Here is a 15,081-nt window from a genome sequence, read left to right on the forward strand (position 1 = left end):
AAACTGTATAAAATAGCTTGGACTTCTACAACAGCATTCATTTGTACACACCCTGTTTCTATTTCCTTGGTTCCAATGGGGTCTCTGGAGGAGGGGCATACAGTGAAGGAGGAAATGAAACTCTAGCCCTGAGAGTGCCAATCATAACTGCACTGTCCATAAAGATGTTTGCATTTGCTTTCAGGAATGTTTTTTCTAAAGATTAGCAACTGTTAACCATCAGTAGGCTAGATTCTCCTAAGACAAATCAGAACTCATAGCAGAGTGCACTGGGAGCTACTGGGGAGAATTACTTGCCATTCAAATAAAATCCAAGAAAGAACCTAAAAGTCTTATTACTGGAGTCCACAGAGTACTAATAATGCCAAAGTGTTCTCTAAATGAATGGAGAAGAAGTTTGAATTTCTGAGACCAATACAGTTTCAAAAATATTTTGGGGTGATAAGTCAGAAATATTTACCAATGACCTCTGTGCTCTTGCTCCCATCATTTCCCAGCCCCCTTGAACTAAAGTGGCACAATTGACTATTTCCAGACATTAGAGTGTAAATGGAAGTGACATGGGTCATTTCCAGGTGAAAGCATTTAAAGGTCAATGCATGAACCTCCAACTCTGTCTTACCTCCGGTAGTTACCAAGGACACCACATACTGAGAAGCCAGAGAGCCAGGCAGGGTCTGGTGAGTGATTATTTGGAATGTTGGACTTGGAAAGTTAGTATAGACAGTAAGCAAATAATGAACTTTTTTGTTATATCTTTGAAGTTTGGGGGTCTGTGTTACTGCAATATAAACCTTATCCGGAGCAACTGAGGAAACTCACATGGTGTTGCCTACTTTCTATTACACCATATAAGGAGATTTTTGAAATATAAGCAAACAAAATTACCCACATTATATAAAATAAAGAGTATTTTAAAGGCAGAAAGGGCACAATCACAGATTAAAGAATGATTTCTTAAACTGAATCAGTATCATTTTCTTTAAAACATTGTTATATTATCCTTAATTTTGCTATTTTACAGGGCAAAACTTTCATCATGAAATAAAACACCTGTCTTCCAAATGATATTTAAGAACCATTGGTCTAGATATTGCAAAAGTCCCTGGAAAAGAATGTTGACCCAAAGCAATTAAAAATATCATATAATGACAAAGTCTGACTTTACCTGTCTTTCAGTGAGATCCAGATTCACAGCTATCTCATATCTCCTCAGTCTGGTCAGATAATTATGATGGGCAAATTCTGCTTCAAGTTCTCTGATTTGCTCTTTGGTAAATGCTGTCCTTTCCTTCCTGGGTTTGCTATTGACTTCTGACTTGTAATTGCCTTCCTGGGAGTCTAGGGAGAAAGACAAAAGCAAGAGAGAATTAGGTTTAGCTCATTCATTCAAACTCTTCAATTATGTCATTCATACCAGACGCATTTATTAACTACTTTTTCAGGTACTGTGTTAGACATGGGGAAAACAGAGACCAAAAACAATAATTCTGATCTCCCCTAATCATGGTGAGTTTACATATTTCTTATTTTTTCAATATACCTTCAAGTGACTCACAGCCTAATTAGGAAATGTCTAGTTTATTTTCTTATGAAATATGAACACAATATTTAATTGCTTTTAATTTTACAATGATCAAATAAACCAAAACTTATCTTGAAAACAATTTTAGATATAAAATGTTGCCTAATAATTTAACATATATACTTGAGTTCTAAGTATGGATAAACAGAGTAATACTAAAAAATAGTGGTGACTTGGTATATGTATATTGGAGCAATTCAAATGTTTAGCAACTGAATCATAAAAGTTGGTGCAAAATTAGGCTAAGCATATGTGTGTGTGTATTCATTAGCCTTTCAATTTCAATTTTTCAGTCTCCTTGAGGGCAACAGCAATGCTCTTCTTTTATTTTTGTACTAGAGGTCTGGTGCACAAATCCGTGCACTCGGGGTTGGGGTACCTCAGCCTGGATTGTGAGAAGGTGCAGGCCAGGCCAAAGGATCCCACCAGTGCACAATCAGGGCCAGGGAGGGACACAGAAGGTTGGCCAGTGGGGGAGGAACTATGGGAAGGCTCCAGGGCATGTCCGGCCCATCTCGCTCAGTCCCAATCGGCCAGACCCCAGCAGCAAGCTAACCTACTGGTAAGAACATCTTCCCCCTGGTGGTCAGTGCATGTCATAGCTAGAGGTTGAGCGGCCTTAGCATATCATTAACATATTGCACTTTGGTTGAATGGACAACCGGACACTTAGCATATTAGGCTTTTATTATATAGGATAACACTTAGTCCAGTGAGGGTGAACCCTTTGAGCTAGGCGTGTCAGCATTTTGAAAAACCCTAACTTAACTCTGGTGCCATGTCACATATAGAAATTTTTTGATATTTGCAATCATAGTAAAAAGACATATTTTTGATATTTATTTTATATATTTAAATGCCATTTAACAAAGAAAAATCAACCCCCAAAATGAGTTCGTGTGTCACCTCTGACACGCATGTCATAGGTTCGCCATCACTGACTTAGTCCAACATGGAATCTATGATTAAATTGTGTCCATGTAACTCAAAATATAAGCAGAGTTTAAATTTTTTTCATGATGTATGCGATAGACATAAGATGCACAACACCTAACATCAGCTATCCAAACCCCAAATCGTGAAATGCCATGTAGAGTTAATAATTTAGAGCCTATCATTCCATCTTTATTCCTAAGTATTTAAGACATAATCTACATATAGTGTTTCATTTATCCACATAATATCCCTGAGATGTAAATTAGAAGACATTCTTAATATACTGAAGAAGAGAATGTGTGTATGTAATGGAAACCAATTCCACATAAGCCAGTTAATAGGTAATCATACCAGCTCTAGGAATTCATGTTAAATTTATCCTCAGTAAGATATCAATATAATCAAAATAAAAGCATGTTTTTGCTTTCTTGAAAATTATTTCAGTTTTGAGTTATTTTTGAGCATGTATATGCAAAGAGTGATGACTTTATCAGGTGGGAGTACAATGAACTCTTCTGTGAGCCCAAATGATGGTCAATCAAAGGTTACAGAGAGTGACCTTTTCACTTATTTTTAATTGACACATGTAATAAATAGTGAGGCTTTATGAAGGATCTCGTCAGGCAACATTTGTTTCTTCATCTAATGATGCTTAAATACACTAAGGGGGCGAAAAAGATTTTTTTCCATGTTTTTCTTTTCTTTCTGTCTGGCTAGGGGAAGTATAAGTGAAGTCAGGAGAGCCCTGCATAATGAATGTCTACTAGACAAGGCCCTCTAATGTAAATAATTTTGTTTTGACTCTTACCAGAACCTAAGCTTGCCAGATGTGAAGTTTTCTAGGTCTAGTAGCAGCAGCAGCAATAGGTTTGCATCAAAATTCTGGCACACTGGCCATTACTTTTCCTCTGAGGGATCACAGAGTATGTTTCACTGACTGGTGTCCTGGCACCGTCAGAAATGCTTCAGAATTCACTGACCACATTTCTGGGCTTGTCACGGGCTCCCCACCTTGGCTGGGCAGGCAAGGCTGTAGGCAGAGCGAAAAGTGGTTTGTGGTGTGTCACACACAGGCCGACTGCACTTTATAGTAAGTCCCTGGGACCAGGTGAGTTACGTAATAAATGATGTGTGAGCTCTCACGTAGGCCATGTTTACTTACCGATTTCCCAACGCCAACTTACCAGGCCCTAAGTGAAACCTACAGTCCAACACCCATTTCTTTTAGCTACAGATTTGCCAACCTCCACGTCTTCTGGAGCATTTAGCTATTCTGGTATTGTGTGAGCAAAACTTCCCAATGATTTTTTTTTCTTTTAATTTAACTTTTCCACTGGCTCTTCTGGCAGACTGCAAACTCAGTCACAGCCCAGAATACTCAGATAAGTCCCTCTCACAAGGATCCATGTTCTCACGTGAATCAAAATGATTTTTGCCAATTTGGAGCCATGTTCAGTCTGAAATCTGTGGCTGATTATTCATTACATGGGGACAATGCTCTTTTCCCTTCAGTAAAGCAACTTTGAAAATGAACACCAGAGCCAGAGCATTTTTTCTCATGAGCAGTTCAGTGTGAATGATTCATGGTTAACACATTCCCTTATATAAGCATGAATGAACAAATTCACATTGAGAAAAGCCTATTAACTTGTATTTATTTTTGAAGCTGATTTTCTTGAACTTTTGTGGCATTCAAAAGTACTTCAAAATACTACAAACACACATGCACATATATACATACACACATACTCATACACACACACAAACAAACACAAAAACACACAACACTTGGGCCAATGCTTAGAACAGTCACATGTAGGGGATTTATACACATGCCCACTGTAACTTGAAATATACACAGGAGGTTTATACATCCAGTGACTGAATTTAAACAAAAGTCTGGCTATAATTCAACATTTAAATCCAAAAGCAACGTACTGAACGCCTGAAATCCAAACCAAAGTAGCTCATGAAGTGAAATCCACTGGCTAAAATGAAGTAAACTGTGCACACTTACATTTATGATAATGACAAATGGAATAATTATATAGTAATTAACGTGAGAAAGGGTGGGGGTGTACTTAACTTCATTACTTAAGAGAAAGATGGTCAAGGTAGCTGAGGCTGCACCAATGTTAATTCTGTGTACACTTATAGCTCTGTAATTGTGATTCTGCTGTGGTTTTTCACCCATGATACTCCCACTTTTTTCTTTCCTATTGAAAACATCTTCCTCGGAATTGCATTTCTGTATTTATATTTCCTATAATATTAAGTTCAAAAAAATCCTTTGGCTTTTTTTTTACATTTTTCAAAACCCATCGTTTGCTGATTCTGAGGCCTCTATTCCTATCTCCCAACTAGCTTTTCTAGGGTGGAAAATGGGTGGAATCTTTGCAAGAAGCTTTTGGCAAATCGCACATGAGCTTCCATCTGTTTCCCAGCTGTTTCAACTGAGGCAAAACTCCCTCCGTTTTCTTCAACCTCCCATATCCTATGCCAAATGGTAGGTGCTGAGGGGGAAATCTGGAAACTGCCTTCCCTTTTTCCCTACAACCATAAACAAAATGTCGTCATGTGCACAGCATATATTCCAGTGTAAAATATTACAATTGTTGTTTCCCGTCTCAGATACTTTAATGCACACGTGGGCGCACTCAGTGCCTGGAGGAAATGTTGACTTATGTATTCAGGTAGAGTTGGCAGTCCCTGTACTTCCCTAACCTTTTGCTCCCTGGGACTATGCTAATGGAAGAAGTCTGCAATACTTCCGTGGAGGATAAAAATTGCCCCCCAAGGATTAGTTCTGTCTACCATTTAGAACTTCTCCACATGTGACTTTTTATTTCCCCTAGTGCAAAAGGAAGCCAAAAGATAATGTTTTATTGAAGACAACTAATGTGAGGGCTTGTTCTGTTCACTCGTGGCACAGAATGCTTTTGAGCAAAAGAGACATATTAAGGTATGATTGAGTATATTTTTGGCTACCCTGCGTAAACTTATTAACTTGTTTAAATGAAGGTCGTAACTTACCTATGTCTGTAAAATATCAAAATGTAAAGGAATGTCTCTAGCTTAGACTAAAAATGAATACTTTCTCATATTCCCTAAGAAAGATTGAATACTAAGCCAGTCTCTTTAGTCCTTTACAACTTCTTGTATCAACGTTTTGTAAGCTATTCAAAATGATAGATATTCTGTTCTTATGAACAAAGCTGAACAAATAGTAGGTCTAGGAAGCTAATGATTATTTTTACATAGGTATAGGGACTGTGGATGGAGAAAAGGAAATTTATAGAATAATCTTACTGATGTTAGTAATTTTCACATTTAAAAGGGGAAATTGCCTTCCTTTGGGGAAATTTATCCAACTTGCTACCCCAGCTTCTTAATGAGTAGCCATTTCTTCCTCCCCAGATTTTTTTTTTTTTAGAGTAAACAACTTTCTAAAGAGGTTCTTAAACCCTCTTAGACTGATCCAGTCTCCAGATTTGAGAACCATAGCCACAGTGAGCTACTACTATTAGTGAATGCATCTAATATACACTGAGATATGTATGGGGAGCATAGGATTGAAAACCACTATGCTAAACTAGACTAGAAAATAGCACCAAAAGCATCCACTATTTCTTATACCTTTGATATGAAAAAAGTACAGCTATGATTATAGTTTCTCTTATAAAGCAAATTCCAATTTTAAAGACAAAAAAGAAATTCTCATTTTTTAGTAATAGTTTAGTAATAATAAGAGTAATAATCGTAGTTGTAGTCAACATGCAAAAATCATTCTACAGACTGGGGCAGTGGCTGTCAATTGGTGGATGTACTTTCTCTAGCCAGCCTCCCTATTCACTGCCTCCTTGATTATTCATGGGATGTCCAATATGCTCTCAGGGTTGAAACAACTCAGATACATCCCAATGTAGTGAGATAGAACATATATTCATTTTTGTTATATTTGTGTAGCCAATTGCATGTTTTGAACAAATAATTTATAGAAGATACCTGTTTACTTCTGTTACGGACCCTGAAGTGCCTACATGGTGGGTTATATTGAAAGATTAACTGTATATAGCTAAACAAAGGATATGTAATAGAGTAGTTACTATTAGGTAATAGTAAATTTTAATTTAACTGTTTCCCAAAACATTTGAATTATTTTTTTACAATTAATTCTTAAAGTGAGATTAATCAAAATTTAGTGTACTTGATTGTGACAGTATTTAGTAAGAGCTATTTATGTAAGCAAATATTACAATTGGTAACTTTCTACACAATTATGCCATACAAAGTAATGATATACAGGGAAAGCATATGGAGGCTTGAGATACTTTATAAAATCATCCACACCTATATGCAGACATTTCCTCAGAATTAATGATCTTGCCTGGCACTGCAATGCACTCCTGGGATAAACTCCAAATATACTGAATAAACACACACACACACACACAAAAAAAAACTATGCTTGTTAAAAATTTAAAGAATCCAAATACACACAAAATGAGAATACAATGCCACTTACTTGAGTCACATTTACCAGTAGCATAGAGTTTGTTCTCAATTCCAAGTTGAAAGTATCTACCACAAAAACGAAACAAAACACCTAGTACATGCTTTCTGTGTAATCTTGTTACACACTCTAGCCTTAGAAACTGGTTACAGATACCCAGAACTGACTTTTTGCTTCTTATTCTATCCCAGAGAGAAAACATAAACTACAGAAATGTCATGGCCGCCCATCCAACAAAGCAAGGTACACATAAATGCTTGGATTGTGCCTGAAAGCAACGGAATTCACAAGGATCGCCATTTGCAGCTCCAAGGGGACTAGGAGACTCTGGAGAAGTGTTTTTGACATTCTTCCTGATCCTATTAGCTTACAGAGCACACCCTCATCAGAGATCCCATCAAATGGTCTTTGTTCCTTTCTTACAATGCTTACCACATTCTGCCACACACGGATCCTTTACTTTCTTTGCTAGAATATGTGTTTGATACCAACTACGGTCCTCATTTAGTCAGTAATTGGAATAAAGAATAAAGTAAGCGAATAAAGATAACTAACACTGGACTGGCATTCACATTTACATTTTAATACACGTGCAGTATCAACTAGACAAGGGCATGAAAAGAATGCACACCTCTACATGCACCCCTCCATTCTTCTCCTATTTCAGTGATGGCGAACCTATGACACACGCGTGTCAGAGGTGACACGCAAACTCATTCTTTTGGTTGATTTTTCTTTGTTAAATGGCATTTAAATATATAAAATAAATATCAAAAATATAAATCTTTGTTTTACTATGGTTGCAAATATCAAAAAATTTCTATATGTGACACGGCACCAGAGTTAAGTTAGGGTTTTTCAAAATGCTGACACGCCGAGTTCAAAAGGTTTGCCATCACTGTCCTATTTGGTTCTTAAGTCAGCAAATGGTTTGAAGTTATATGATGATAGTGCATCCTTGAGAGGATGAGGAGTAAAAAAATATTTTTTTTTCTTCAGAAATTAGGGACAATACGTAAGTTGGCAGTGGCCAGAAGAATTGTGATGTTTCTAATGTACAGCTGTCAACAGGGCAAAAGGGACTGAGACTCCTTGCTACATCAGACAACAGCATGCAGCGTTTGCAGTGAAGTGCCCAAAAATGCATTACCAATTCTGCCAGCAGCTTGGTAAATCCCTTGGACATGTACCAGGAGAGCCTGCATGTATGCCATGGTCTGAGCCTTTTCTGGCAAGTCACCACAATGACTAACATGTTTTTCTATAGCAGCAACTCATAAATTATTGAGCTTCTCATTTATCTTCATCTCTGCTTTGCTTCTCTGGATTCTAGACTCTATGTAATTTAATATTAAGAAATTTACCTTATTCATTTTCATATCCCCAGTGCTAAGCACCTCGTTCTGAATTAATGCTGGATGCTTGATTTTTATTCTCTAGTCTTGGAATATGATTGCAGTTATTCCCTAAGGGGCCTTGTTCTAAGAATTTAAGCAATATTCAGCTTGAAAAAAAAGAGAAAGCATAAGAAAATATTACTTTACTAGAGGCCTGGTGCACGAAATTCGTGCACGCCGGGGGTGGGGGGTTATTCCCTCAGCCCGGCCTGCACCCTCTCACAATCTGGTACTACTGGCTCCTAAACACTCGCCTGCCTGCCTGCCTGATCGCCCCTAACCACTCACATGCCTGCCTGATCGCCCCTAACCACTTGCCTGCCTGCCTCATCACCCCTAACTACTCATCTGCCTACCTGATCACTCCTAATCACTCTGCCTGCCTGCCTGATCGCCCCTAACTGCTCTGCCTGCCTGCTTGATCACCTCCTAACCACCTCTGCCTTGGCCTGCATTGCCACAGCTTCATCCAGAAGAATGTCCAGATTGACGTACAGAAGGTCATTTGGCTATCTGGTCTAATTAGCATATTATGCTTTTATTAATATAGATATTAATTTTTCAAAGCATGTTTTACACATCTTTCATATATAAGTAATGGTAAGTGGGAACTGGTAATATTACCTCCATTTTATATATGTAATGATAACTCTAAAAATTCAGGTAGGAAAGTACCAAATCAGGGTGACTATTATAAAATTTAAAACCCAAGAGATTCAATGTCATACCAAGCGAAGGAACAGATTGCACAAGGGCTATAATTCTCATTCTCAGCAATATTGTCAGTTTAGACTGGATAATTATTGTACATTTATGTTCAGTGAAATATGAACTATCTACAGTAATAATAGACAAATATGTAAATTGACCATCCCTTCACGATGCCCCATAGTCAATCAGGAGTGAGTATGCAAATTAACCCAACAAAGATGGCGGGCCTGTGGGCGGCGTGCACGCGCGCAGGCACCGAGTGGCCGGGGGCGGGGCAGGAATGCCCTCCTGGTCGCTCCAGGCCTACATGCGCAGGCACCAAGTGGCCTGAGTCCCAGGAATGCCACTAGAGTGTCCGGTCCTGTCAGCCCGGCCTGGGGGCAGCTGAAGTTCCCAGTCCTTTTCATTTCTGTATTCCCTGGACCAGAAGCGCAAACCAAGAGCATGGGGAGCACCAGAAATTCTGGGAATTGTAGCTGTACTAGCAGCCCCTGGACCAGAAGCAGAAGCCCAGAGCACAGGGAGCACCAGGAATGCTGGGAATCGTAGTTCTGGTGGCAGACATGTTGTGGGATCTCCTAGACACTAGAGCAGTGATGGCGAACCTATGACACGCGTGTCAGAGGTGACACGCGAACTCATTTTTTTGGTTGATTTTTCTTTGTTAAATGGCATTTAAATATATAAAATAAATATCAAAAATATAAGTCTTTGTTTTACTATGGTTGCAAATATCAAAAAATTTCTATATGTGACATGGCACCAGAGTTAAGTTAGGGTTTTTCAAAATGCTGACACGCCGAGCTCAAAAGGTTCACCATCACTGCACTAGAGCAAAGTGAGCCTGGAGCAAGTTACTGTTGCTGGTGGGGAATGGAGGGAAAGCAAAGGTGAGAGACAAAAGTAAAGTCAAAGTCAGAGTGTCTAGGAAAAATTAAAAGGAAGATACCCTGCAACTTCTAGGAAATCTCCACCAATGGAGCAAAGAAAAAAAAAAGACCTCTATTCTGTGAGCACAAAACCAAACTGTGCTGGGGTCTCAGACAATTCACTCATATGATTGCAAAGACAGACAGAAACTCCCAGATTGGAAAGGGCTCCCCTGAGGGCTCCCAGATTGGAGAGGGTTCAGGTCTGGCTGAGGGGCCCACCCCCCGTGCATGAATCTTCGTGCACCAGGCCTCTAGTATATATTATAAAACGCCTGTGGCCCTAATGCTGTAAGGACCAAAACCGGTGCGGGTGGGCGAGGCTGCGAGCATGGCGAGGATGCGTGGGTGGGCGGGGCCACGCGATTTCACACACTGGGCTTCTAGTTCAAGATAAATGGGTGGTGAAGGCTGTATTGGACACTATAGGATGTTTAACAGCATTCCTGCCATCTACTCTCTAAATGCCTCCAGCCACCACCTAACCCACTGTAGTGTTGCCAGATACTATACAAGACTCCCAGTTCAATTCAAAATCCAGATAAACAATGAATAATATTTTAATATAAGTTTATACCAAATATTGCATGGGACATACTTATATTAAAATATTGAATTTCATCAGAAATTCTAATTTAACTGGCATCTATATTTATATTGGTTTATCTGGCAACCCCATCCCAGCTGTGACACTCAAAAATGTCTCTAGACAATACCAATATCCTTCAGGTGCAAAGTTACCCCCAGTAGAGAACAACTGAATACAGATAATAATTTGAAACAAGACATCAATAACTCCAAGTTACACAACTCTAGAGGAATGACCAACTTGATTCAGAAGTTAGTGTGAACTTCTCATGTGTAAATAAACCACCTTTCTACCACAGATAAGCCTTATCTACTCCAAGCCAATAACTAGATTGTCTGCAGATTAAAATTGCTCAAGAAGTGTTTCTGTCAGTGCTAATTGTGTTTCTACAATATAGCAATGCACATAAGAGCTATAATAAATTATTTTATTAAATAGTGATTTATTTCATAGGTATGGGTCTTATAACTTAAGCAGGTTCTTACGGAACAGGTTCTTACAGATCATTTATTTCTACTAGCTCTACCTATAATAATAAAAGCGTAATATGCTAATTACACTGGACAGCCAAACGACCTTCCAAACAGCCTTCCAGACAACCTTCTGGACAAAGCCAGGCTGTGAGGGCTGAGGCAAGCCGCTGAAGCTTCGAGGGCCAAGCCCCTTGCACAAATTTCATACATCAGGCCTCTAGTTTATGGATAAGAAAAAATAAGCCTCAGATTGACTAAAGTGCTCATCACAGGTCACAGACTGTCATGCAATGCTTCTAGGCCTCAAGTGTCATTCATTGATAGAAACAGACATACACACATTTTCTAAACTCCCCAAATATCTTTACCGATTGCATGTCCTTTTCACAAAAACAAGGATTGGAGAAACATCCCCACTTAATTGTGATTCTAAATATTGCTATGAATGCTGAACTACTGAAACAGAATCATTTTTACACAAGATGTCAAATGCACAGATGTTAAGAGCATAATCTGTGACACCCCCCCCCCTATTCATTTAACCATTAACCTACCTTTTCCTCATTTTAACACATAGTTAAAGTGAAGGGCGTGAAACTGAGTAAACAATTTAGTACAGTACTTATATATTGTGAGCAGTCAATTATCAACTGTAAGTTCTAGCCATTATTTGGGGAGGATGGTGGTCTAAGGACCTCAGTAATTGAAAATGATAGATATGATAAACAAAAACTCAGATACATAAACAAAAGTATGGTGGTTACCAGAAGGAAGGAGAGTGGGGGAATCTTAAAGGGTAAAAGGGGGCAAACATATGGTGATGAATGAAGATGTGATTTGGGGTAGTAGGCACACAACACAATGCACAGATGATGTATTACACAATTATACACTTGAAACCTATATTATTTTATTAATCAATGTCACCCCAATAAATTTAATAAAAAAGAATCTTAAACTATAAATATGTATAACTGGGGGCACAAACTGTTTCAGATATTTTTATTTGAAGGTTTTAAGTGGTTTGATAATTTCTTGTGGTATGCTTTAAAAGTAACACATACAGAAATATAATAAAATATGCTGAAACTGCAACAATAAAAGAAAATGATGGATTTGACAAAATTAGAAGTTAGAGAGTATTTCTTCTCTAAGTGGAGGAAAATTTTGTTCTGAAAACAGAACTCAACCTAAAACCGAGGAGTTTAAAATGTACACAGTCACTAGCTGGCTATTTTACATTCAAAATTCATGCATCTCTAAAAGGATCTGTGTGTTGTTTCTGGCTAGTCCACAAATGGAGCTGAAGCTTTAATTATGATTTTCCAATGAAACTTTGGAGGTGACACTTTACAAGGCCTGGTGGGATCAATGTATGAATTTTTGTTTCCCCTGAAAGTTTTATTGGGAAATTCGATGAAACTTAACCCAACCTGGCATACCAATAAACCAGAGTCAGATAGTGTGCGTCCCTGTGTGTTTCTTTTTCTCTAAAGAATTCTGGTGGCCAGATCTATAACTTTAGGTAAGCAGGTGTCACATTCTGCTTCGATGTTAGAGTATACAAAATGTTTTTACTAACACTCTTAACTGGGTTAAAAAATCAGATCAGAAGTATTTACTGAACAACAATTATCAATACACTGTTTTAAATACTTTGTTCTTATGTGTTTGCTTGGAAATACTGTCTGCTTATAACTTGCTTCACGTAGAGGGTTTAAAAGGTAATTTAGGTATTCTTTAACCTTAGAAATAATCATCTTGGAAGATTAATGGCAAATAATTTATAAGTTGATTTTGTTTTAATTTTACAGTATAAAAGACAAACTATTAAAATAATAAATAATACATAACAGTAATACAATAAAAAGAACTGAAAAACCCCAACCAACTTGGGGTTCTGGCCCATGCATCAAGCAGGAATTAATTGCCTTTTGACTGCTGCTGGTAGCATTAAATGCTCTGTGATCTACTTCTCTCTGTTGCAGCTATACTGGCAAGAAGGGAAACAGACAAAGGGTGACTTATCTGCAGTAAAGTCAATTTGTGATTGTTTTTGTAAAGACATTTTCCTGATTAGAAGTTTAAGAAAATTAGAACTTATATTTATGGAATACTATTTGATACTCCCCACAAATAGATTTGTATTCACATTGACTATATTTGCTTTCTAAAAATTAAAAATAAATAAAATAAAATCAGTGCTCTGTGATTAAATAACTTGTGCGATTTAATGATTTCTCAAAATAATAAAGAATAAGTCTGATGAAAATATGTTGACCATAAAAATATGAAAAAGAAGTTTCTGATGGATCTCCAAATAGCATATCATCCTCCTCCTCCTCCTTATCACTATTATTATTACCAATTTTGAGTTGGGAAAAACTGCAATTTATTTGGAGAAAATCTGAAATATGAGATCTTAGTAGGGGGATAAAAGAATAATTAAAAATAATTTTTGATAGTAAAATGTTAAAAAACTGCTGGTCTATGCAGTAAAGAATATTCAAGTACAGGTGGTTGGTGACAAAGGCCAGTAAAGCCAAAATGGTTGCCATGGTGTAAAAAATTATGAATAAGAGAGGAATGATGAGGCCTCCACTTAGTTTGTAAATGCCATTCTGAGTGATGAAGGAAGCGGTTGGGCTCAAAGAGATAGATTCTGAAGTTCCACTTGGACATAGGAAAGTATGAATAATAGTTGAGTCCAAGATTTGCCTGTCTGTGAAGAAAGAAATATTGGGAACTGACAATGTTGTAGAACTGTGAGGATAATAGATACCAATTTATTCTATAATCCATCTTTGAGCCAAATATCTATACCCTATACTTTATATTGAGAGCATAGTGGGTTATATATTTATTGTTTTGGTTATTAATTTTGTATCCTGCTACTTTGTGGAATTCAGTTATTAGATCTAGTAGCTTTTTGGTGGAGACTTCGGGGTTTTCTTTGTACAATATCATGTCATTTGTGAATAGTAATAGTTTTACTTCCTCCTTTTCAATTTATGCCTTTTTTTCTTATTATTATTCTTGTCTGATTATTGTGGCTAGGACTTCTAGCACTTATGTTGACTAAGAGTGATGAAAGTGGACATCTCTGTCTTGTTCTTGATCTTAAGAAAAACACTTTTATACTTGTTGATATATCTCCTTGAGTAAATAAAACAAGAAAAAATAAATAACACTACATCAAACTACATAGCTTCTGCACAGTAAAAGAAACCATTAACAAAATGAAAAGGGAACCCACTGTATAGGAGGACATATTTGTAAATAAAATATCTGAAAAGGGGTTAATTTCCAAAATATATACAGAACATATACAACTTAACACCAAGAAGGCAAACAATTCAATTAAAAGGGCAAAGGACCTGAAAAGCCACTTCTCCAAAGAGGATGTACAGATGGCCAAGAAACATGAAAAAGTGTTCAAGATCACTAATCATCAGGGAGATGCAAATTAAACCACAGTGAGCTATCACCTCATACCTGTCAGAATGGCTACTGTCAATAAATCAACAAACAACAAGTACTGACAAAGATGTGGAGAAAAGCAAATCCTAGTACACTGTTGGTGAGAATGCAGACTGGTACAGCAACTGGAAAATATTGTGATGTTTCCTCCAAAAATTAAAAATGGAACCGCATTTTGACCCATCAATATCACTTCTGGGAATATATCCTAAGAATCCCAAAATACCAATTTGAAATAAAATATCCAGCCCAATGTCCATTGCAGAATTATATCCAAGAGCTGGAAACAGCCCAAGTGCCCATCTGTAAATGAGTAGATAAAAAAGCTGTGGTACATTTACACAATGGAATACTACATGACCATAAAAAAGAAAGAAATCTTTACCTTTTGCAACAACATGGATGGACCTGGAAATTATTATGCTAAGGGAAATAAGCCAGTCAGAGAAAGAGATATAGCATATGATC

General features: G+C 37.5%; 1 protein-coding gene across 2 annotated transcripts in view; it reads right to left on the minus strand.

The window, feature by feature from the left end:
• Positions 1 to 15,081, minus strand: part of MEOX2 (mesenchyme homeobox 2) — a 63,474-nt gene that overhangs the window by 13,568 nt on the left and 34,825 nt on the right. For both annotated transcript variants that reach the window (XM_059712465.1, XM_059712466.1), the window contains exon 2: positions 1,169 to 1,341. In XM_059712465.1, coding sequence (XP_059568448.1) covers positions 1,169 to 1,341 — 173 coding nt within the window. The remainder of the gene's footprint in view (positions 1 to 1,168; positions 1,342 to 15,081) is intronic.

Source organism: Myotis daubentonii, chromosome 10 (genome assembly GCF_963259705.1).
Source record: "Myotis daubentonii chromosome 10, mMyoDau2.1, whole genome shotgun sequence".
NCBI lineage: Eukaryota > Metazoa > Chordata > Mammalia > Chiroptera > Vespertilionidae > Myotis > Myotis daubentonii.